General features: G+C 41.6%; 2 protein-coding genes across 5 annotated transcripts in view; one reads left to right on the forward strand and one right to left on the reverse strand.

Moving 5' to 3' along the window:
* The window catches only part of POU1F1 (POU class 1 homeobox 1), an 87,928-nt gene that overhangs the window by 13,590 nt on the left and 49,576 nt on the right, over positions 1 to 24,762 (forward strand). For all 4 annotated transcript variants that reach the window (XM_032096781.1, XM_032096797.1, XM_032096787.1 and 1 more), the window contains 7 exons: positions 1,134 to 1,199; positions 1,967 to 2,080; positions 3,087 to 3,332; positions 5,524 to 5,688; positions 6,299 to 6,359; positions 8,969 to 11,598; positions 23,572 to 23,806. In XM_032096781.1, the coding sequence (XP_031952672.1) occupies positions 1,134 to 1,199; positions 1,967 to 2,080; positions 3,087 to 3,332; positions 5,524 to 5,688; positions 6,299 to 6,359; positions 8,969 to 9,182 (866 nt within the window). In that variant the 3' untranslated portion in view covers positions 9,183 to 11,598; positions 23,572 to 23,806. The remainder of the gene's footprint in view (positions 1 to 1,133; positions 1,200 to 1,966; positions 2,081 to 3,086; positions 3,333 to 5,523; positions 5,689 to 6,298; positions 6,360 to 8,968; positions 11,599 to 23,571; positions 23,807 to 24,762) is intronic.
* Positions 12,807 to 24,559, reverse strand: CHMP2B (charged multivesicular body protein 2B). The gene is made up of 6 exons (XM_032096819.1): positions 24,403 to 24,559; positions 21,308 to 21,399; positions 18,244 to 18,438; positions 15,773 to 15,875; positions 14,740 to 14,846; positions 12,807 to 14,610 (listed from the first exon to the last, which is right to left on the reverse strand). Exons 1-6 carry the CDS (start codon positions 24,434 to 24,436, stop codon positions 14,497 to 14,499), a joined length of 645 nt encoding a protein of 214 aa, XP_031952710.1. The 5' UTR covers positions 24,437 to 24,559; the 3' UTR covers positions 12,807 to 14,496.

Consider the following 24,762-nt stretch of genomic DNA (forward strand, 5'->3'; position numbering starts at 1 on the left):
CCAGTAAACATTTAGATCTCAACAGAAAAGTTTAATTGCTCTACATGCATTGCCGTTATTAACACAATCTTTATTTCACTGCATCTACATTAGTGTAAGCATGTTTGTCTAAGTAGATTTTATAACTGTATCTAAACAGGACATTTTATTGTTATGATTGCTGTTGTAAAACCCAAAGATTCTAATCCCTAGTTAAATAGACTGTTTTGAACAACAGGAATGTGTTCTTTAAAATGTGGGTTTACATATCTGAATGTTCATGAACATTAATTTTTAATATTCTGTTTTATTGCAGTTGTTAGAGGAGACAGTACATGCTTTTTCCTACTTACATATGAGAGACTGCCATATCTCCATATTGCATTCAGAAAAAAAATGGTCTCATTCTTCAGGCACTGGCTATTACTGAGCACAGATCTGAAATACCCCTGTGAAAACACCAGAGATAAACAAACAGTGTGTTTGTTGGTGCTGGTGATGGAAAATGTTTATTTAGGCCTGACTTCTTAAAAGAATCCAGATTTTAACATCTTGTTCCTGTACTGCCTTTCCAAAGCACTTCAGAATGTTTTTTTGTGGCTTGGGACTTAAAAAATTGTGACTTTTGGATGCCTCAAAGCAAATGTCCCAAACTGCTGCCTTTGGAACCCAGGCCTTAATTCACTGTGGGGTTTGCACAACAGGGAGGGCAATTTCCTGAGAACAAAGAATTAGTTTTTGTGTGAGATGGAGTGAATCAGCGTGTGGAATGTGTGAGGAGAGGAGCAGGTCTCCTCCATAGCAGTGCAATGCTTTCCCTGCTCTGCAGTTTGTGTAAACTGGGTTATGCCCATAGATTATACTAAAAGCAATGCACCAAGAGACAGCATGACAGTCCCTAGTCCTGCCTCAGAGGATGCCCCACTCTTCCTAGTGGCAGTTCTCCCTGACAGGTGCCTCTTAACCTGATGGTTGTGGCCCTGTGTTATATGCTCACAGAAGAAGCTACAACTGCACAGAAGGCACTGCCTGCCTCAAAGGCTGTGTCTTGAATCTTGAATTCTTATGAGTCCCATCTGTTTTCTCTTTGCTCCCAACTCGTGCACGTTCGTGCGCTGGCTTTGCCATGACAACGCTGGGACGCCCTTGGCCAGGCCTTCACTACTCCGTGCCCTCCTGTCACTATGGGAATCAACCTTCCACCTATGGGGTGATGGCAGGTAAGAGGCCAACCCTCAAGTGGGTGAGATGTTAGTGTGTGGATTTCAGCCAGTTTTCCTTTAGAGCGACCAATCCAAGACAATTGTTTAAAGGAGACGGGATTTGGATTAAGGCTTTAGAAGAAGGGTTAGGAAATTAGGGGTCAGTGCCCAGAGTTTCCCCAAACCTCTCAATCTCTTGTGAAATCACTCTGTACCTTATGTCTCCCTACAAGGCTGGGAAAGTCCTGCCTTTTTGCTCACCTCAGGGATAGCTGATTTCAGCAGGCAGATCATGATTTTTACACTCATGAATGCATGCTAGCATCCTGCTCATTTTTCCATGTCCCAGGCTCAGTAAGAGTGAGGAACTTTTATGCTGTGCAAGTATAAGTAGCAGTCAGTGGATAATGACATGAACCAAATTAACGTAACTCCCAGGAAATAACTGGGACTTGGAAATAATACAAAGTCAAACTCAGAATTTTATTTCATTTAAGAATTAAGGAAATACTGGAGTAAATCAGCATAGACTAATATATCTGTATAGGGACAGAGTGTAGACTTCCTTCATGGTGTGCAAATTTTCAAATGCTCCTATTTCATCATGCATTCCTGTGTCTTTTGCAAACATTCCTGGCATTGTCCAGATCCCTGGGGAAAGTCAATAAGTATTAAACAAATTGTATTGCTCAGAAATTCATTTTCTTTAATTAAAAAATAAATACATTTTTACTCTTCTCCTTTCTTTTCTTCTTTTCATCTTCTTTTCTTACCTTTTTTTTTAGGCATCAAGCCTGCAACTCCAGAGATGCTCTCAGCAAGTCTCTCCCAGACTCGCATCTTACAGACATGCAGCATGCCCCACCCCAACGTGGTAAATGGTGTCAGCACCTTGCAAAGCAAGTCCCCCTCTTCTAGAGTATTTTTCATTGTTCTCTGAGAAGTGGTTTTTTTTTGGTGGTTATCCTGTGTGTGAAGTACATAAAATAATCCTTTGGGGTTAGAACCTCCAACACTGATGGGAGTAATCAGGGCAGTGAAGAAAAACCTAACCCTAATAAATGGAGGAGTCAGCGGGAGGTTAATGAAGTTCTGAGTTCTTTTACAAAGCTTTGTGTAGTTTAGAAAATTGGGAAGGATGGCCTAAGAACCTGGATTTTACTGGCTGATTTTTTTTACTGATTTTACTCCAGATGCACTGAGGAATGTTAATATTTCTCCAGTAATTCCCCATCCTTTAGGTCAGAGACTTTTTAGCTCTATGTACAACATTTAGGGGAAAACCAACCTTCAGTCTTAACTGAATCTCCTTGTTAAGTCTGACATTTGCGAACAAAAGGTAGTGAAAGATAGTTCTGTTTTGTCCTTGAGCAATTTCTTTTTAAATCAGTGGAATCATTCTGAATGAGTTCTGGTTTTTTTTTTTTTTTTCTTTAAGCTCTTACCTTAAGAGCTTAAAGAAAAAAATACCATAAATTTTATGCTACAGCTAAGCTGAGATAGTACCTTGTCTGAGCATCAAATGGCATCTACATGGGAATATTCTTTGTACCAGAAAACAGAGACTGGCAAATTTTAAGTGACTCAAAATGACACAGATCCATCAATCTTGTTGTGCCACTTATTTCCAGCTTAGAGCTTGGATTTTTCTGTCTGTAAATTTAGGCCATTTACCTCTTATTTAAGTGCTTCACAGTTGGCTAAGTAATAGGATGGCTGTGGCTGGTGAAAGGGGCTGTTGATGTGCTGGGACAAGAAAGAGAAAATATATCCTAGGAAATTCTAACTCTTGGATTCTCTCAAGTATGTTATGGAATAAATATGGATTATGAGGTGGTGAAGGGAGGTTTTTAGCGTGCAGCAGTAGGGAATCACTGCAATGAGCTTTCTCTTGGTGTTGCTCAGGTGGTCTGACCCCTTGCCTCTACAAATTCCCGGAGCACGCGCTGAGTGCCAGCTCCTGTGCCCTGGGCCACGGCTTCACCCCCATGCCCCAGTCCCTCCTCGCGGACGATCCCGCTGCCACGGACTTCAAGCAGGAATTCCGCAGGAAGAGCAAGTCTGTGGAAGAGCCCGTGGACATGGACTCCCCTGAAATCAGGGAGCTGGAGAAATTTGCCAATGAGTTTAAGCTGCGGAGAATTAAGTTGGGTATGTGCTTTATGATCAAAAGGCTGCAAGATTCCAGTAGAAGCCCAATTATTTCTGAGTGTTTTATGGTTTGGCCTCTGCCATTGTCTGGTTATAACTCTAATCGTGCCTTGTCCTGCAAAACTTCCTCCATTCCTAGAAGACTTGCATGGAATTAATGAACTTCAGCTTTTAGTTTGGAGAAAGGGACTTTAAAATTTCCTGCCCTTAAACTATTTGTCTTAAATGTAGAGAAAATGATTGCTGTTTGATAAATTACATTCAGTGTCAGGTGCAACATTTTGCACAGCTCCAAATTATCTGCAACTTAGGGCAGGACAGGCTCTAACCTCTCCTACCCATCTTCTTCCCCATGGAGTGATTCCTCTGATGGTGTGCTGCCATTTCACTACACAATGGGTGACATCATGGGAAATCCTTCACACTAGTAGGAAACTTATCTTTCTGGTTTATTTTTTTGTGCCAAGTCACAGTTGGGCAGCAATTGGTATCTTTGTTGCTGTGACATAACTGCTGAGGACAAAGGCAGGCTGAGCCATGCCTTTCTTGACATTGTCACATATAACATTGCATCAGAATTATAGGGAATCCTTTTATTTTATAGATCTAAAAAAATGGTAAGATTATTTGGGGTATGTGTGTGCTATCCCAACAGCTAGAAAGCCAGTGTGTTCCATTTGCAGTCTAAACTGAAATAAATTAGGGTTTAAAAAATATTTGCAAACTATTTTTTCCTGTATATCCTGTATTAGATGTCAGCCACACCGATGGAAAGCATTTGCCAGGCTGCACATAGTAAATCGCTGCATCTTCATCCTGAATTTTTGAGGGAGCAAAACTTCCTTTGTTGCAAGCAAACAACATGGATCCTGTAGGATGGGAGAAATGCAATATGCACAGGAAAAATAATCCGAGTTTGAGCTTTAAAAGGGAGAGCAGAGTTGTGGGTCTGAGACTGAGAAACACAGGGTTAGTGCAATCAAAAAGGAGGTTAAAAGGTGCCTTATGGGACATTCAGCATCTAAAGAGATGCTGCCTTGTCCTGGCACCAAAGCAGAAAAAGAGGATGAGGATCCAGCCCCCCAGCTGTAGGAGCTTTGGGGGGTTCAGTCTGGACCGGGCGTAGACAAGACGGTGAGGACAGACGGTGACGAGAGATCTCTGAAGTCAGATCTTGGAACAAGCGGTTTATTGCAAAGGGCGTGGGTATAGGGGCACTGCTTAGAGCTGCTGCTGGCAGCTCTGAGCAGGCCCAAGAGAGCAAGAGAGTAAGCGGGTAAGAGAGAGAGAGAGAGCGAGAGGAATGAGAGTGAAGAAGAAGTGATGAGAATAGAATGGAATGGTGAAGTCCTGGTTACAATACAATAAATCATCTTCTGTACTGAATATTCTAATTGTCACTAACCAGTCTAATACAAGATACAAATCCTATAGCATTTACATACAGCCTATAAGAGTTCTTATATTACCATAGAGTGTTACATCTTAACTTCTAGAAACTACTCTTTGGACCCCTTCTGCTGAGCTAGTAGGGTCTGCTCTGACCCTTGGACCTGCCTGCAAGCAGAGGGTATTGTTCAATCAAGAGGGGATTACCTTCAGTCGGCCATACCATTGTTTTCCAGTTCAGTAACTAAGATTTGGTATTTCAGAAGTGGCTTTCATTTCGATGTCGCCTGTAGTTTTCATATTCCCAAAATCTTTTGTCAGGCAATCATATTTATAAGGCTTTCCTGTTTCATCTTCCCCAACACCCAGCCGTGACAGATCCCCATTCAGAGCACTGAACAGGGAGCTGCTGATGCAAAGTCAGAGTCTGCATGGAAACTGCAGCATTTCTCTGGTGACTTCAGCTCAGTTGTTGCAACAAATAACAGGAGACCAGCAGTGCCTCTAGGGATGAGCTCATTGCTGTTGCACCATCTACAGAAAGACATGGGGTGTCTGGATCCTTCTCAAATCCCTAATCTTGAAGCATGAAATGCCACTCAATCAGTGTAACACTCCACAAAAACCACCAGGAGACTGAACACGGCTCTGAGGTGAGCTCAGCTGGCCACAGAGACCTCTGCAGGAAGCTCAGCCTGAAGGCACTGCAGCACACACTGTCCATATCTGGGCTGAGCATCTCAAGGAAAGTCACCCTTCCTAGAAAGCTTCAAAGTTGCTGTTTCCTGTTTGTTTTTGCCAGGTTATACACAAACCAACGTTGGAGAAGCGCTGGCTGCTGTGCATGGGTCTGAGTTCAGCCAGACGACGATTTGCCGGTTTGAGAACTTGCAGCTGAGCTTCAAGAACGCGTGCAAACTGAAATCCATCCTGTCCAAGTGGCTGGAGGAAGCAGAACAAGTGGGAGGTAGAGGATTAAAATCGGCTAAGTATTGATTTACACTTCAGGCAGAATCCTATATAAATGTTTTAGGGCTAGTATGTGTCTTCCACAGAGTAAAGGTTTGGTTTTACCAGCTTTAAATGCTGAGACATGCTTGTATTGAAGTACAGTTATCCTTTTTTTGAATGAGCAAGGAGAGGAAATCTAAAATATATGGAATGTTCACAGCAGCAGAAACATCAGTTGGTCTGCTGGAAGAAATTTCTTCCGGTCCCATCCCAGCAAGCCAGTTCCAATCCTGTAGACAGAGTAGGATCCGCAGGACAGCCTACTTAGCAGCAGACAGAGATTTTTTTACTAGCAAAGGACTCTTGCTTCTGACTGTTTTTGCCTATAACCATTTATAGTTGGAGGTAAAACAATGACCTACCATCCTAAGAATGGATAGATCTTGTGTGTGATGCTCGTTTGATTCAGCAGCATTTTCTGTTGTGCTTTCTCCTTCCCTCAAAGACAGTGACTATTTTTCTGGAAATAATTGTGCTTGTTTTCCAGTCCCTGTGGAATGTAACTGCCAGGTTTTGTTGTTTATTTGGTTTTTTTTATTGTTTGTTTGGGTTTTTTTTTAATACAGCTTTGTACAATGAAAAGGTTGGAGTGAATGAGCGGAAGAGGAAGCGCAGAACCACCATAAGGTAATAAATATTTAGGTTATTATAGGTTAGAAACGATTTTGGCTAAGATGCTTCTTTTCCATCTGTCAAAATTGAAGTGCTATTTTCTATTAATGAATGTCTACATCTCAGGCTTCTAAAAGTTTCAATATTTGGAAACATTCTACTGAAGAATAACAGCATAACCCTCCAGACCCCAAATTCATTCCAAAGATACTATTTTTTTTCAACAACGCACTTTGATATGAACATATATTTCTAATTCTGTCAAAATTTTATTATATCTGTAGTGAGTAAGTTATCAGAGCACCCTTATTTCCATTTTGGGAGATTCAACATTACACCAAAATAAATTGCATTATTTTGGTGTAATAAATAAACATATAGATTAAAAAAGCCATATAAATTTGCCAGAGAACTGAGGTCCAGTTAGTTTGAGGAAGAGCTTTTGTATGTCCTATTGCTTCCCTGTCACTGAATTCTTTGACATTCCAAAGAAACACTTTAATGAACTAAAGGGAAAAGAACAGAGTTGTTCTAGAAACATCTTCCTTTGTTTCTCACAACTCTGGTGGCCATCATCTACCACCTCTATAGCCTCAATTCCATATGGAAATTAAGTAGGCTGGCAAAACATATTATAAAAAAAATTACCAGAAAGTCAAAATGAGAGTGTGGAGTTCCTTCTCCTTTAGATATCCCAGATTCCTGTATCCTTTGGTAAAGTTGTATTCACTCAGGGGCCTGTAAGGAGCTGTAGTTTTCTTCTCCAGGAGGGGAATTTGTGTCTGGAGAGGACCCTGGAGCTGTTGGGCCCTACGCCTTGCAGTCTGTTCCTGGAACATGGGTCATCCCTGCTGTGCAGTGCCACCTCATGGAGATGTAGGCTGCTCTCTTGTCCCACAGCCACAACATGTACCTTCCCTGCTCACACTCAACTTGAGACTTGTTTCTTTGAGTCACGGGATCATAGATGGTTTGGGCTGGAAGAGAACTTCAAAGGCATCTCTCTGAAATTCAAGATTCCTCTGAAGGGATGCTTCTGGGTTAGGAGTGAGTTGGGGATGGAAAATGTTTCACAGCTCATCTCAGCACCTCACAAGAGATGAAGCTTTACTCTTGAGAGGACACTTTCTCCTTCCAGCTTCTCTACAGGCCAGTGAGGACTCGAGTGGCAGTGCCAAGACCTTCCCCATTCCATGGAGCATGGCCTCCACAAGAGCTGGGAGCTGAGAGCATCTCTGTGCCCCTGGCCAGAGGAGCCCACTGGAGACTGTTCCTCCAGCAGTGTGGGCTTTGGTTTTTAACACCTATTGATAAAATCAGACCTTATATTACGCATTTTTACATCTAACCCCGCTGCAGGGGGAATAACAAGCACGGCAGGTTGCAAGAGCACGGATAATTGAGAAGTTCAGGACAAAATCCTGTGTAGTAAGAAAATACTAATTATTCCTTTGAAGGTATACAGCACCTCAGTTTAAAGACCTGAAATGAATCAGGGAGATTTTTATCTGAACTCTAGCCTTACTCTTAACCACTCTTAATGAATATTTGAAGACAAATTAATGGTATAAGAAAAATCTCATGAACTAAATTAAGTTAGACCATAGTAAAAACTACTAAATTTGAATTTGTGGAAAGTATTTTATTTCATACTTTGCTCAAAACCTAAGAAATTGTTAGTCAAAAGCAGCGATGTTTCTATAGTTCTGTATGTGCAGAACACCATGCTATTAATTAGGCAGTTTCGTTAAATATTAGTAAATATTGCAAAATTGACCTGTAAATTAAAGACCAACAGATGAAGTAACTAGAACTCGATACCGTGTGCATTCCTGTAGTGGAAATACCTGAGCCTAACTTCCAGGATAAAGCATGAAGTGCCCTCTTGTGTCCAAAGAAATTTACAGCTACTGCTGAGACGATGCCTCCCGGTGGCACACGAGCATGTCGCAGATGTGTTTTTTGAGAGTATGTAACAGAAACTGGAAGCAAATTCTATCTGAAAATAAGAAAAATAACAGTATTAAACTATTCTGTTTGGTGAACTACTCAACTTTGGTCGCTGCTGACTCTGAGGAACAGATTAGGGCAGACATTTGGAAAATATGATGATGGCTAAAACAGCTGGCCATAATCCCTGTGATTTCTAGGAATACTCTAGTGCTGTCTCTATAACTAAGTGATGGAGCTCTTCCTCTTTGTAAACCCAAATGATTTGATACAACCAGGTAACTCCACTGATGTGCATTTGCTGGGGTAGAAGGGTGGTCAGGCTTGCTCCGATTACTGTGACCCCACTCATGACTAGTTAGTAGCTGTATCTCCTAGATAATATCAAGAGGCATTAAATATCTCATAATTAACACTGAAATTGTACCGAATTTGATGCTATTTTTGCCTTTTAATCACCCCATGCTGAAATTCTGTACAATGTCACACTGCTCGTGTCAGCAGAGAACTACAGAATACTTTTAGTGCTTTGGGTTTCCTTTACGTAGAAAAAGATGAAACAAACCAAGTCACTGCTTTCAGTGCTGTTACTTGATCTTTCTCTTAAACCTAGTGGTGGAAGCCTGAATGTGCAGAAAATTTTTTTAAAGGTGAAATTTTATCCCTTTCTCCAGTATTGCTGCCAAAGAAGCCCTGGAGAGGCACTTTGGAGAACAAAGTAAGCCTTCTTCTCAGGAAATCGTGAGGATGGCTGAGGGGCTCAATCTTGAGAAAGAAGTTGTGAGAGTTTGGTTTTGCAACAGAAGACAAAGGGAAAAAAGAGTGAAGACCAGTTTACACCAGAACACCTTTAGTTCTATTATCAAGGAGCACCACGAATGCCGGTAAAGCTTTTCCATGTACAGATATGGATGTTGGTTTTGCTTTTTGTAAGTATTTTAAGTACTACGCTTGTGGAAGACCCACGTTTAGTGTGTAAGGTTGGAAACTAAATCCTAGAGTGTCTGTTTAAAGATTTGGAGGTCTTTGCAAGGAATCTATCACACATTGTTCAACTAGAAACGCTTCCTGAATTTCACAGGTAGCTGCAGCTTCCCTGCGCTGTGCCTTTCTTGCCTCTGTGGTACAAGTTAATGACTAAATGTATGTGTGTTGTACATGGAGAGAGGTTGCAAAGCTCAGTGTCAGCAGCTGTAGCACGGGAAGGATTTTGCTGTCATTAATTGAGGCAGTGTGAGCTCACCAGGACAGAGGTGTCATGCTGCTCCTGCTGGGTGCTCTGTCTCAGCCCAACATTTGACTGCCTTGAATGATTGTCAAGTAGAAGAGGCTTTGTTAATGCTTGTTATCAAAGGTAATCCTTGCTAAGTTGTTATGTGCCTCAAAGTTTGGTTTGGATAGGCTTAGCTATAAAAACAGGAATACAAATTCACCTGACCTTAAGGCTTTGTGGCCTGAGGGGAAGAAAAATAATTATCAGGGGTTTTATTACATTGGGCTTTCTCTGCGTTGTACTTTTTTCTGATTAAAACCATGTGTGTACATACTTACACCAGAGATGGTGTGTTAAGCTAAAAAGCATCCAAGAGAAGAATTTATTGCACTGCACATTCCCACTCTATATTACACCCCACTAATTGAAAATAATCCCTTATTTGTCATCCTCTAGCCTAGAGAGAGAATTGAGGGAAAAAAATACCAGTGTCAGAGCTCCACCTATCAGGCAGGCTCTAAGAAAACTGAATTAATGACTGTAGTAGTCACCAGGGATAGATTATCCAGCCATCTCATCAGCCCTGCTCATTGTTATGGGAATTAGCCCATTACTGTATAAGTATTTTGATTGTTTTCCCAGGACTGAAATTAAGTGAGTACACGCAAGTCGTACTGGCCAGATACATTTTATTTTTCCGTAAAACAAACCTGATGATTTAGAAAATGTCTATATAATAGGCCCACAGAAAGCCAAAGGAGTTTAATGTTCAAAACCACTTAGAAGCAGCACGTACAAGTTAAGTGTTCACTCTCTAGTGTACATTAAATTATCTCTGATACTTACTACAGTGACCGTAAGCATATTCAGCTGTGGAAATCAGGCTCCTGCAATTCTAAAAAAATATTTTTTTATGGATGAATGAACCACTCTAAGCCCTTAATTGAGAAGAAAGCCTCAGTTTAATAACTCAAAGGGGAGAAACTGTGGCTATGTGCTCTCTTCAGGCTGCTCTTATCACTAGCACAGCTCACCCACTACAGCAGAGACCAGGGTGTAGAGTTTATCCACCACAGGTTATCAGCAGATCATGAACTTCACACAGGATGGAAGTAAGTTCAGCTGAGAGGATTAGCACTCAGCAAAAGTGGTGGCATGCATTTGTGTACCTTTCATGTGATGTAGTGAAATGTTATGTATGTTGAAGTTACTATCTGATATATATAAACTTTATTTATATTCTAAATTATTTTCTTAATTATAAAAGGTTTCCAAGAGATGCTGTCAGCCTGTACTTCCCAACCTCCCCATCCAATAAAGTATTCCTATACATTTGGCACTCCAGGTAGTGGTTTGTAGTTCTGTTTTAGTAACACTTTACTGTTTTTAGCTGTGTGGCATGCTGAAGAGCATTTTAGAATGCTGTAACAGTTTATTCCAGAGCAGCCTCATTGTAATGTGGTGGTTTCTTGCCCCTCAAAAAGTCTCACAAGTGAAAGCTAATTGCAGCAACAGAGTAAAATAACACAAAAGGTGGCACATAACACAATTGTCTTGTAAAGGAATGACAAAAGGCCAAGGGGAGAAGCAGCCACCATTTAAACACACCTAGCTGTTGCCACAGAAATAAAAACAAATTAGAGCAGAATTGTTTAAAGAAGAAAAGCTGGGTGAAATCAATTTCAAGTGCTGCAGCTGCAGCCATTACTTACAGAAAGTGACAATTCACTTTTTTTTTCTCTAGGAACAATTTAATGACCATCAATTACTCTTGGCTGGGGGGGGAACCAACCTGGATATAAAGGAGGCTTTCCGAGGGGTAGCTTTACAAACCTGCAGGAGTTTAGTTGGCCATTTAGCCAAGCTGTGCTGCACTCTTTTTCTTTGAGATATTTGTGGGGGATTTTTTCTTGCTCTTCTTTTCCCATGGTACCTTTAGGCAGGGTGTTAAAGCCACACACTAGAGGGCAAAACAAGGCATTACCACAGTGTATAAATCTGAGGTTCAGCTGTCTCTGAAGAACTGTGATGTGCTGTGCCCTCATGTGAGGGACACAACAGACCAAGCCAAGGCCAGGCTGCTGATCAAAGGTAAGGCAAATAACTTGAAGTTACTCTCTGCTAGATTAATGTGTGTGCATTGAATGCTACAGAGTGTGCTCAGCTATGAACTGTACTAAAAGGCTGATGGAGGTAGGCTGTTCACCTTCCTGCCTAATAGAAGAATTGAATAAATATGGGGAGATGGAAAGAAGCTTGAACTGAAAAAAAAAAAAAAAAAAGGTGGTTCTTAACGTGCTTGGAGAAAAAAATCTGTGGAACTTCTCCACTAAAACATGTGGGTGCCAGAAGTTTTTTTGCATGGATGAGTTCTCAGATGAGAAAGCCACTCAGAGCTGGTGTGGTGTAGAACTTGCATACGGATCTGGAAGTGCTTTATGTTTAAAACAGAGATTGGAAGAGTATTAGGGGAGGAAGCATCATCTACATTCATCCTGTTCTTGTTGTTCTCCTGGGCATTGCTTTCTGGGCACTTGTGGAAGAGGACTCTGGATAGAGCCATTCTTAGGTGTGTGCACCACTAGGTCACTGTTCTTGAATGGACTCAGACCTAGTTGCTATTTAAATTGTTAAAAAGGGTAAAAAAAGTTAAGGATTGAGTGGTTCCCTTGTCTTTTTTATTTCTGTAGGCGATACAATTTTGTTACAGGCTGATATAACATGCTGACTATAATTGCTAACACGTAACAAGCCTGCAAACCTACAGCACTTTTCACTCTGCTACCTAAAGATTTTTACACAGGTTAGAGGGGCAGGACTGAAAAGGTAACTTGTAACAAACCACGGGATTGATGCTGACGCCAGCCCTCCTTCAGCAGTCCTAGAGGCACTAAAAAGCAATGCCTTAACTCCTGTTCCTCAAAGACCCAGAGAAAAGAACTCATAATGGAATTATGCCCAATTTTAGCAGTTACTACAAGGATCAAGTGCACACCTCCTTCAGAAAGGACACAAGCCTTGGTGTTCAACCACACTGCAGTCAGCCAGTAACGTTTTATCCCTGTGTTCACATTAGGATTTCTCTTTTTCAGTGCCACAGAGCAGTACTTGAGCACGAGGTTCCAGACAGGGGAATGCAAACTTGAACAAGTCTTTACTGAATGTTGAGTCAAAGGCCCACAAGCAACTACAGTAAATATTATGGTACTTTATAGCTCAGAGGAATATTTATCAGCGCTCACAAAGAAAGCCTAGTAAGAGACAGATGTGTAACACTAACCCTAGAGAGGACAAACTCATTGTGGAATAAAAAGCCTTTTATTGGATTTTTACAAAATAACTTGTAAAAAAAGAAATCACCTTGTATTGGATAGATGCAATATATTAACTTACACATTCCTACCCACTACCTGACAGATTCAGTTTGTCCATTATTTCTTTGAAAGAGAAAGAACACCTGAAATTCTAGGCCAAAAACCTGAGGAAGGCTCTCCTGTGAATTCTCTTTCTCTGCTGACTTCAATCCTAAACAGTAGATGGTGCAACAACAGTAGATTTACTGAGGTTTCCTGCTACACTTTGTCTAGCAGCAAGGTCTCTTCATGAAGTTTGTTGCCTCCAGTTATCCTGGTTTTGCTTTTGGGAGGTATTTTGTTTTTCTCTTTTGAAAACCAAGATGGTAATTGTTTCTGTTCAATGAGCAGCACCACTAAACCAGCACTGAGGGGTAAATATCTCCAGCAGAGTCAGGGCTGAGGAATATCACACCATGTAGGGAGTAATAACTGGGAACTGCATTCTCATTTTGTCTATTTCAAGTATCAACAGTTCTTATTCCTCAGCCCAATTCATATTTCACTTAAAGCTAGAATTGTGTTGATGCAGTTCAGAGACCATAGAAAAACCTTCACAGAACCAGAATACTTTTATTATAGTGTTTAGACAGGTAGTTATCATTTATGGTCCAAAATTGTTCTCAAAACTGATACTTAGATTTAGTTTATCAATGTGATCAGTTGCATCTTAGCAAACAATACAATTATGCAGTTATCTTCCATTAAGAAATACTGTAAAATATATACAAACGTTGCTTCAGGCAATGTCCTTTTTGCAAGTGCACAAGTTGCATTTCTGAATGAGTGCATCTCTCCGCTTCAGCACTGAGTCCCATCAAGTGTGCACAGAGGTCTCACCAAAGCATTTTGTGAAACCATCTTAATTAAGTTTACTCACCTTCCAAAGACTCATTCTGAAAGAAAACCACAAAGGTACAAGATTTATATACATAAAGGCACAGCAATTCTGTTGAAACCAGCTATGTTACAGTACAATAGAGTTCAATCAGTGCCTTTCATGCAACAAAGTTCACTAACAAATGTAATTCCTCTTCCAAAAAAATTATTTGCACAAGGAGTGTATCCTTCCATTCTGATAAGAAGAATAATGAGCTATTATTTCATCAGCTCAAAAGTTGCTACAGGAATTTCAAAGGAATACATAAAATGTTTTTTTCTTTCTGCCTAAATCTGCTACTCTCAAAGCTGTATCATGGAAAAAATAGTTTCCAACTAAGACCCAAGGTGAAGTTTTGTTTGTGATGACAGACTAAGAATGTTCCTATAGCCATAGTTTTGTAATAATGATAAATATTACATAGGTGCTGTCCTAGGAAGTGGCATCACCAGCCACAGAATAGCCAGTTCTAGAGATAGATCAGGAACTGAGATGGAAGAAAACTTGAATCCAAAGGATAGATCTGGATCAGGTATGAGTGAACTTATTGTTAGAATTACCCCCCTGGTTGGTCCAGAGTCAAAAAGACTCCATGCAGTGGACAAAAAATGTACTTTTCTTTGCAAATTGATCTCCAAGTTGTCATTTCTGAGACTTCAGGGTTTTCCTAGAAATCAGTTGCATTGAAAGAGTATTTGCACTCTGTACATGTGACTAGAGCTGAACACTCAGCAGGCAGACTCTGAACTGGACGAGTTAATCCACCCCCAAGGCTTTCAGCTGGCGTTCAATCTCCTCATCTGATATGGTGGTGGTGGTCGATGCCGATGCAGATGGCAACCCTCGGGCAGCTGAGGGAGCTTTGGCCATCTAGAAGGAGACACAAGTTTTCTTCAGTCAGAATAATGCAGGTTATGACAAGCTGACTTGTAGAATAAACTATTTTTAAAAATGGAATGTAGGGGAAAAAGCACACGAGCTGTGCAGAAATAGCCATACCTTGCCAGAGATTTCAATCCCAATCTCATCAAGCACTTGGTTAACAATATCTTGGCTTTCTTCCTCTTCATCAGAAGCATCAAAAATATCATCCAGAGTATCATTAACTTAGAAGAAAGAAAAAAAAGAATCCAGATTGCATTAAACAAAAAACTTAGTACCACCTGGTACCCTCCCAGAACACAGCAGTAATACCCCTGGGTAAGATACCAGCAGAAAGCACCTGCACGTTAGAGAGGCTTTCTTAGCTCTGCCTTGCAAAGCCTGTGAGCACAGCCAGGGCAACAACATGGTAAGGCATGGCTGCTTTTATAAATGTTTAGTTTCACCAAAAAAGTTCAGTTGCTATACCTCTTCCCATACTATAACATTTCTGCAAAACATCTACAGTTTGATAAAAATCCCCTTCCTCTTCTTCCTCCAAGTATGTTGCAAAGTTGTTAACTGCTCAGATAACGTGTGCAGTTGAGGTGCTTCCATCTTGGTCAACAGTACTGGTTTGAGTCCATGCTATGACTCCATGAGGTATGACCAACAAAGGGGCAGGAATTGGGATGGGGAGGAGACTGAGCAACACCAGGAATTAGCTAACAGTGAACACATGCACTCAGGAACAAGAAACTTACTGCCTCCTCAAGAAGTTGTTTGTGGCTTAATTTAGGAAAAAGGAGACAGCCATATCATACCACCATGTGCAGACAGCTGTGATTATCACTATCTAAACTGTGTCCACTTAAAGGAATTTTTCAAGTCTCCCTACCAGTTACGCAATCAAGGCCTTGAACTACTCTTAAACCCTATTCCCCTGCAGTATGTTTTTTCTAAAAATATGATGAATATTCTAGATTTAATACCTAGAGCTTCTAAAGAGTCTGAGGCTCAGCCTCCCTGCTCAGACATACATTGTTTTGTTTGCTCTGCAGTTTTGCTGTCAGTTTCATTAACTATAGAAATAAACTTCAAACGTCAGTGTTTCTAGGCTGGTTCTCCCCTGCCAAGAGCAGCCAGCTGTTCCCTGCAGTGCAGAACTTACTCATTTCTTCAGTCATTTCCATCTTCATGTTTTCCTTCTGGAAATTCTGCATAGTTTGTAGTGTCTTTTGTGGATCCATTTTCTTATTAACTGCTTGCATTGTCTATTAATATGGAAAAAACTCTTAAATCATACAATGAGACATTAGTAAATAGCAATGCATTCATTAAGAAAAACCTTTCAGCCCAAATTCCACTTTCCTTGACTCTTTACATCCTATGAGAACTGTAGATAAGTGACAGATCAATAGTACAGGCTGCACTTAGTAAGAAATATTACTATCTAGTGCCCCAATAGACAGACTTTCAAATGTGTGTATCTTTCTTGCACCATGACCCTCCCCTGGCCTTGTATTAGGAAAAATCTGACTGATCTGAATGAAAAGAATGGAGAACATTTCCTAACTTGAAGGTTACAGACCTTAAAGAAGTAAATGGCTGCAGGTACTTATTCAGAAAGGACCATTTATTTGTACCATCACTGGAAGACAGGCCCTAAGTTGTTTCTTTCTGTTAAAATTTAATGGAAAAATTACTTTTCTCTGAAAAGAAAATATTGAAGTATTCAGGAAGTTACTTGCTTAGGGTGCACCTGTGTGATGGGTAGAGATCTTGGTGTGAGATAAACTTCACCCATTTTACTACAGGTGTGCAGCACTGCCTTTGTGGGCACTGCTATGGGATAGTTCCCTCTTTCCTAAAAAGCAAGTTACTGTGGGATATCAGAATCTAAATACAGTCATGAGCAATTGAAATGTAAAATTTAACCATCTTTAAGAAGATAAAAGACTTGGTTAATTACAGGAGCCACTTGGTTAATAATCAAGCTACTGCAGCCACTACTGGCTTCACAGGTCTTCTGCCTTCATGTCTGAGTTTGTTCAAAGTGGTAATGTATTCTTGAATTCTAATGTTACTTGAATTTCAAAGACTGTGCTCATGGTCATGTTATTTGAATTTAAAAAGTTGTTCTGGACTTGCAGGGTGTTGGCTCTCTAGAATTCTTTTACAAGAGTTATAAATGGACATGAAAAGTTTCTGCACTGATAGAGAGTTTGTATAACTTCAGAAAATACGGGTCGGATGCATGATTAAAATAAACAGGTACCTTAATTGGACTTTACCACATCCAAGATTAGCACCATACATGTTAAAAAGTATACTGACAGTACTTTGAAAGCTTTGTGTTGACATATTTGCCTTGCTTGTTAAGGCAACTGATCCCATACGTTTTCACTGATGGTTTTATGAGATTAACAATTCTTTAACCTTCCCACATTGATAAGGCAAAATATTAACTTTAAAAGTGACCAAAGAAATTTAAGATCTTCCTCTCCAATAATGTTACACAAACTAGGCCATAAAAGTACCTGCTGTGTTTCAAAAAACATAATTTTCTGAATGCTGGGTAATTTTTTAAAAATTTTTTTTTTTTTTTTCCCTACTGATGTAATCTTCGTAACTATTTCAGTGATGCTTTGGTTTTGAGAAAGTTAATCAAAGATCTAGCATAGATAAAAACAAGTCACCCATGTAATAATTAAAAAGCAAGACCAACTTGTTCACATGAGCAGTGTTGTTGGAATACTGAGTAAGGTGTTGAACCTGATAGTCAGACAAGTCCCCTTTGTAAATTTGCTGCAGAGCCACAACTCTGTATCACTTCATGGCTGGAATCTGCCCTCACACTGTGTCTAAAGGGCACCTGACCACAAAGCCTTTGTGGTAATTCCTTTCTACATCAAGTTGCATTGCTGTGTTTAACTGGATTTAACTTGGACTGGGATCAAAGCCCAGCTTGGTCTACAGTGATGCATATTAATTATCCTTCCTGCACCTTGAGCTGAACAGTCCTCCTTGCCAAAAGCCAAATCCCTCTTCATCAATTCAGGGAAATAGGGGAAAGTTAACATCTAACTTGGAAAACTGAGATTTTTCACTCTTTTATGAGATGACATTTGGGAGAAACCTTAATGCAATATTATTTCCAGAGAGAGCACAGAGAGAATGACAGCAAACTCCAGATCAGATTTTTTTAGGAACTTCAGATCCAAAGTAATAACCTACTTTTTTCAAAGGCTATAAAGCTATTGTGACACACTGCCTTGATTTCTTGATGAATCATGACCTACTTTTTCCCAGTAAAAACTGCTTGTGACAATATATACAGGCAAGGCACTGTAGCACCAGGGATTGGGGTTTTTATGTACTAAAAGAGTTCATTCACTGGCATTAGGTTATTTTTATCATGTAAACATTTGACAGCTGTCTAGCCCAAGAAGGTATGTAGGTGCTATGTGGCTGGACTGACTAAACAAAAATTTAATAATATAAACCCAAATTACATTTCCCAACTGCATCCTCACCACCACTTGGGGCAGTGACTTTTATCCCTGCAATTACACAAAATCACACAATTTTTGCAACCATATGCTCCATTTGAATATAAAAGAATATCTTGTAGTGCCTTACTTTGGCTGTAGCTGACATAGCTCCTGCCATCTTCATCTGGGAGTTCATGACCTTTGTTTGAGTGGACATGGAAGTGACTTTGGAGCTCACAGCATAGGTTCGATTCTTCTGCTTCCGCAGCTGCACCAGCTGCTTGGCCAGCACTTTGCAGGCCTCTTTGTTACCAGTCTTAGCCATTTTCTTGATTTCCAGTTCCTGTGAAAAAAGGTGTGGGATTAATTCTACAGAATTTTCCTGCATGCAAAGACTATAATTAAGCCTTACCACTAATAATTAAATTCAAAAGTTGACTATTCTCTTGTATCTTTTAAGACATTTCAAGTCATATAAATAGTTCCTTGCTTTTTTAACAAGGCTGTTTAGCAGAATCAATGTCATGCTGGTATGATTTGACCACAAGGAAAAAACTCAATAAAACTGAATTACAGTGTGGTAGCACATAGTTCCCCCAAAGACTTCAATTTCTGCATGATGTCACATTCACTTCTATGTGCACATTCAATTCCATATCTGGATAGGGAGCCACACTTCAAAAAAAGCCCCAAAAAGTGAAGGAATTGTGATGTCCAGTCAACTACTGGTGCCATGACTCTAATCAACTTTGATTTCTTGCCATCAAACAACATCACTCATGTAGGAAATGGAGAGTTCTTTTCAACAGTTTTTCAGCCTCAAGAGAACCTCACAGCCTTTTTGGGGAAGAAGTAGATAAAGTTAGATGACCAATAATTATAGGCTGTTTACTCTCATAATTTAGCTGGACTTAATAATGAAAGTGGTATAATTTAACATGTGCTTATGCTGTAAGAAAGACCCTTGTGTCTTAGAAAACCAAAACAAACCCCCAATCTGTCAATTCAAAGAGAAATAACAATCTGTTTAGCCCAGAGGTACCAGGAAAAAGCCTGACACAAATAATCTTGTCAGCTGGGATTCTTCAAAGTGGGCCTTCTTGGCACACTTTGTGACTTGGTAATGTAAACTTTGCAACCACTTTTTCCTTAACAACCTTTTCAAGGAGGTCTTGCCACAGTGGCTCAGTTTTCTGTAGATGTGCATTTGTCCATTTTGATTTTTACCATTAAGTAAAAGCAGCTTTTAAAGACCAGCTTTATCCTGGATTTTTCAGGAGAATATGCCAGCTAAAGGTATGCAGTTGCTTCACTTTATGTGCTCTGGCAATCCAGAAAACTGCACTTACAAGAAGCTATGAAAAGATGAATTCTAGTCACCAGGACATGCAGAACAGTCACATTTAAAGGCAGGTATAAACTGACCCACTGCGTTACCCTGACTACCAGAAAATTTCATAGTTAAGTTTATTACAGAGATGGCTCTGGCAGAAAATCTCTGCAGATTCATAATTTTTAAAGGGTATGTCATACACACTATTTTTAATCCAGGAAGGTACAGAGTGGCAAAGAAGCAGCATGAGACTGTTCAAATGTAAGAGGCCTGAAATAGAAGCTGTGCTCTTGGAAAGTAGATCACAGAAGCCACAAAAATTCCTGTAACATCACCAGAATAATATTTCCTTTCTTTTTTGTACCTAAAATGCTGTGAAGGTTGGAGGGATTAATTTGTACCCTATCGTTTTAACAGCAAACATTTGAAAATAGGGATTTTCTCAGTAAGTTCAAAGACTTATATAGCATTTATAACCTGATTTTTAAAGCAAAAAATAGTTTTACAAACCATTGCTAAATCACTGCAGATAATCCACCTGCAGAAATCAAACCCTATATACAGATGATTTTTCTTAATTAAAATGAATTTGGGTAAATTTGGGGTACATTATTTGTGTTTGAGAAGTTTGGGGCAAGTTTATTGAAGTCAGTTATGCTCTTCTGGGGAAAAAAATGAGAATTTATACAGTCGTATCAGGTTACTGAACTGTCTGCATATATTAAGGTATTTTTATCCATAGAATCAATATAACTGGGTTTTCTTAGAGTAGTACCTTAAAATTAAGGGGGAAAAAGGTCTTTCTAGAGAAAGCACATAATGAAATGTTTTGAGATCGACTGATAAGTCCCTGATCCTTCTTCACCTGATCTGACACTGAAAATGAATATTTACTGTCTATTGCTCCTCTCATTCTGGCAGCAAATTTTAACTTTTTCAAAGACATGTTTCACTGCTCCTTTCTTCTTCTCCTCAGAAATCCAACATTTCTGAAACCGCTTCGTGTGGCAGGTAATCAACACTTCAGCCCGAATATTCACTAAAATGAGGGTTATTTCCAGATTTGGAATATTTCATACTGGGAAAATGCCTTATTTATGAGCAACCTACTATATCTTACATGTCCAAGGCTCTCAGAAACAGTTTCTCTGATCTTTTAGTTTATTATTCCCAGCTCTTGGTATTCATGCAGCCTGCTGCCATGAACCACACCACCTCAATAGCTGCTGGAACTGGCTGGATTCGCACAGCTTTTCCCACAATCTGAGCATTCTTCATGCATCAAACCCCACCATCTGGCACATCCATTTCTCCTCTTACAGTGCCACACAGGTGCAGCATTCAGCCACCGAGTACTTGAAAGCTCACACACAGTAAGTTCTGAATAGATCTTAATTTGGGCAACAGTGCTACTGTTATTAGCTAATTTTAGGGAAGTTCTATATGAATGAAAATAACCTTATGGGGTATTCATGATATTCTATGATTTTTCAAGTATTCTCTCCCACTGGAAAGTCATGGCAAGTGTGATAGCACTTATACTTCTTTTAATTTTTTCACCCCAAGACCACTGATTTACAAACCTTTTAGAAAAAAAACTTCTGAAGGATAGAGAACGCCAGGAATTGTAGGGAAAGACCAACGTGGTCATTTCATCTAAACACATTGTTTCAGGATTTTCCTATGCCAAAGGCTGAGAATTGCTTTTAGACAGTAAATGTTTTCCAACACAATTTTAATAACTGAGAAGTGAAAATGGGAAGACAACTTTTTTTAGTATTCAATTATTATGCATTGATTTATATCTTTAAAACTTTTCAAGTTTTCTGTCATGTGTGCATGTTTTAAAGAGCAAAATGAAGTTTGCTGTCGTACTTACCAGTTGTTTTTCCTGTTTTTCAAGTGCTGCTCTATCTCTGCTTATAGCCCTCTGTGTACCTCTTAACTCTCGATTTTGCTCCTTTATTATATCTGGAAAGAAAATATCGATAGCTGGGCAAAGTTTTCATACTCCATAAACATCTGCTAAGCACCCCGCAGACAAGCAGCATGTTTGACACCTCCCTTTGTTCAGAATGAAGTGTCAGCATTTCAGAGATAGAAAATATTAGCAAAATACAGTTTGGTGTATGCAACATCATCGTGACAGCAGTGTTTAAAAAAAAAAAGCTATTTTACCTAGGATGTTACTTTGCACCATAACCACAGCAAGAGCCTTAACCCCACGGTAGGACATCTGTACACACACTTTTCCTGCAAGTCCAGCACTAGCTCAGCAGTATCCTGTTCACTGCCATCCCACTGCTTTTCCTCCAGCCAGGCCTAACTGCAACAGTAAAGCAGCTGAAGGAACCTTGATTTATGAGATCTCAGAGCAGGTGAGGAGTTCCCAGCTCCACTAAAACAGTGAAAATAATCCCAGGTGGAAGTCCCGGATCTTGCTCTTCTCTGTCCTTATTCTGCTCTGGGGGAGAGTTTCCTCTCCTCCACATCTGTGCAGCCCTTCTTCAAGTCAGACTATAAAGCCAAGAGTGTTTGAACCTTTTCAATCAGGAGATGCTTAAGAATAGTAAGGTACGAAAGTGGGGGCTTTTACAACAATTTTCAGTCTCCTGACAACTGACGTAGCCAGCAAAGCTTGAACACTGCCTGGTGTTCCTTCATAGGAGTTTTGTGCACTGTACTATTAAGAATTATTTACTGGTAACATCCTCTTAGTAAAGCAAGTATTGTTTACAGTCCAGGCATCAATCATGCTAGTTGCAACTAACTTTTGATAGGATTTACAACACGTGCTTGGGTGTGATTCACCTGGGCAAAGGCAGAGCAGCAGGTCTGCATCTGACTCAGCATCCTCTGACCTTCATAGAGGAAAGAAGTTTTTATTTAGGGGAGATTCATCTACTCCTATTCTATGTCTGCACTTTGGTTGGGAGTTTGAAAGCAGCAGACTCTCACATGAACTTTGTTCAGAGCTCTTTCTTCTAATCCACAGTAACATCATGGCAGGGCACTGCTATTGTACCTACAAAGTTTGAAGCAATGAGAATCAATACATACAGGCAGAGTTACTCACAGAATTAAAGGATAAATTCTATCTAGAGCCACAGGCCACCCTTTCCATTTTTTAAAGTTTGGGGCAATTTTTCTGCAAACAGAGAGAAGCATTCACACTCTTCATTCCCAAAACCAGAAATACTGTAAAACACTCATTGCTGAAATTGTTTCAACATTAATAGGTCTGAATTGGAAAACCACCCCAAACCTCCAGTGGCATTTTAAAGACACAACATACATTTCCTCTTCCAACTTTGATGGAGATTTGCCCAGTAATTGGGCAAAGAAATATATATTTAAAAAAAAAACAGTGTGAAAACGACAAATGTTTTTACTCACTGCTGTGAGTACTACACAAAAAGCATCCTTGGGAGATGCAGACTTTTCAGTGGACAATAACTGAGAACTGAAAGATAGCACAGAATATAACTGCATTCTTCTTCACACAGGCAAAGCAGCAGTGAAAATCATTCTGAAAATGCTACAGGCAAGTAATTTTGAAGGTAGATAAATGCATATTACTTGCACAGCTGCACTTGGTGAAAGAAAAAGCTTAATAGCTAAATACAAGACTGGCTTTTCTAACTACACTATTAAAAAAAATCCTTAGCATAGTGAGCTTGAGAGGTAGGAACTTCAAGGTGATAACAAACAAGAACAGTACTTAACTCAGGAAACAATAAGGGTGAGCGCAATGCTTATTTCTGTGGTTTCTGATTCCCCATAGTAGCTCAGCAATAAACTGAAAACAACTATCTGCAGTTACTGACTCTTTCATCTGTTTTAAGAAGTGAAGGCCAAGATGAGAATTTGGTTCTTGTTTCTGTCTGATAACTGAGGCAAATCCCTAGTTAATCAAGCAGACAGAATACGACAGGTTATTCTGAGATAAGTCTTTTGCCAGCAGCCACTCCTGTGTGTCACGCTGGCGTCACACACACACACACACACACCAGGACAAGGAGGAAGCACCTCCATTCCTTGAAACAGGTTGGACAAGGGACATCCAGCAGGGCTTGACCTGGCTCCTGCAATCCTTCCTTGGTCATGGAAGCTTAGCACCAACTCCCCTTCCTCCCTTCTCAGGCAGGCGCCGCATCTAAAATGGCAAGAGCCAGGTGGGACCTGTGCGTGTTCCCCTCCGGTGACACACAATTGGTTGATGAGCAGCGTCATTTTTTGCGAGCCCTTTTCAAACGCCGACCCACCAGATTTGACACGGGGCACCCACCCAAAATGCCAGAGAGCCAGACCTGGGGCTCCCCAACCCTGGGGCACGACCATGTGGACAGCTGAGTATCGCCCAGCGGCCTGCTGGCAGGTAAGGCATCTTTTTGGGCTTTACTTTGGGGATCGTTATTCCTGCTGAAGTTTAAGCGTTTTGGAAAGCCAGACTGGCTACAGAGAGCCAAGACCAAGTTGTTTCCACACCCCCGCGGAGCCCAAGGCCGGGCGGTGGCGGCTCCCGCAGCCTGGACGTGGCTCCCGCACAGCGGCACCGCTCGCGTCCCGGCTCCCCCTGGGCCCCGGCAACTCCCGGCGGGCCTGTTTTGTTTCCCTCGCTGCCAGCTCCTCCTCCTCCCTCATCCACGTCCCGGGATCCCCGGGCCCGGCTCCCAGCCCTGCCGGTGAGCCGGGAATCCCCCGCCCCGCTGTGCCAGGGCCGGCCGGGCCCGGGGACTCTCCCCGAGCGCCGCCGGTGAGTCACGGCGGGCGGGCCGGGGCCTGCTGCTCCTCTCCTGCTCCTCTCCCTGCGGGCTGCCGCTCCGCCGGGACGCGGGGCCCGGGGCCGCGACCCCCGCCGGCCGCCCGATGCTCCGGAGCCCCGGCCGGGACCAGCCCCGCGCCCGGGGTCGTGCGAGGGCTGGGGACGGCTGCTGCCGGGGGCCGGCGGGGCCTCCCCGGGCGCCCACTCACCGTCCACGGTCTTCTTCTTGAAGAGCGAGGCCATGGCGGCAGCCGGTCCCGCAGCCGCCGGACCCCGCAGCCGCCTCGGCGGGCTCCTGTCGCCTCCTGCTCCGGTGACCAGGAAGCGGCCGGGCCGCGATCGCCCGGCCGGCTCCGCCTCCCGGCGCCGAGGGGCGGAACGGGGCCGGGCCGGGGCTCCGCGCTGCGCCCGCCCACCCTGCGGGGCTCGGGCCGGGGCCAGGGAGGCGCGGGCGGTGTGGGGCTGGGGGAGCGGTTTCTCTTTCTCCCGGCGAGGTTTCGGTGTCTGGCCGCCCTCGTTTGGCCGCCCCGAGCCGCAGGAGAGGCGCTGCGGGACCCACCCGGCCATCC

This window comes from Corvus moneduloides, chromosome 2 (assembly GCF_009650955.1).
Source record: "Corvus moneduloides isolate bCorMon1 chromosome 2, bCorMon1.pri, whole genome shotgun sequence".
Taxonomy (NCBI): Eukaryota; Metazoa; Chordata; class Aves; order Passeriformes; family Corvidae; genus Corvus; species Corvus moneduloides.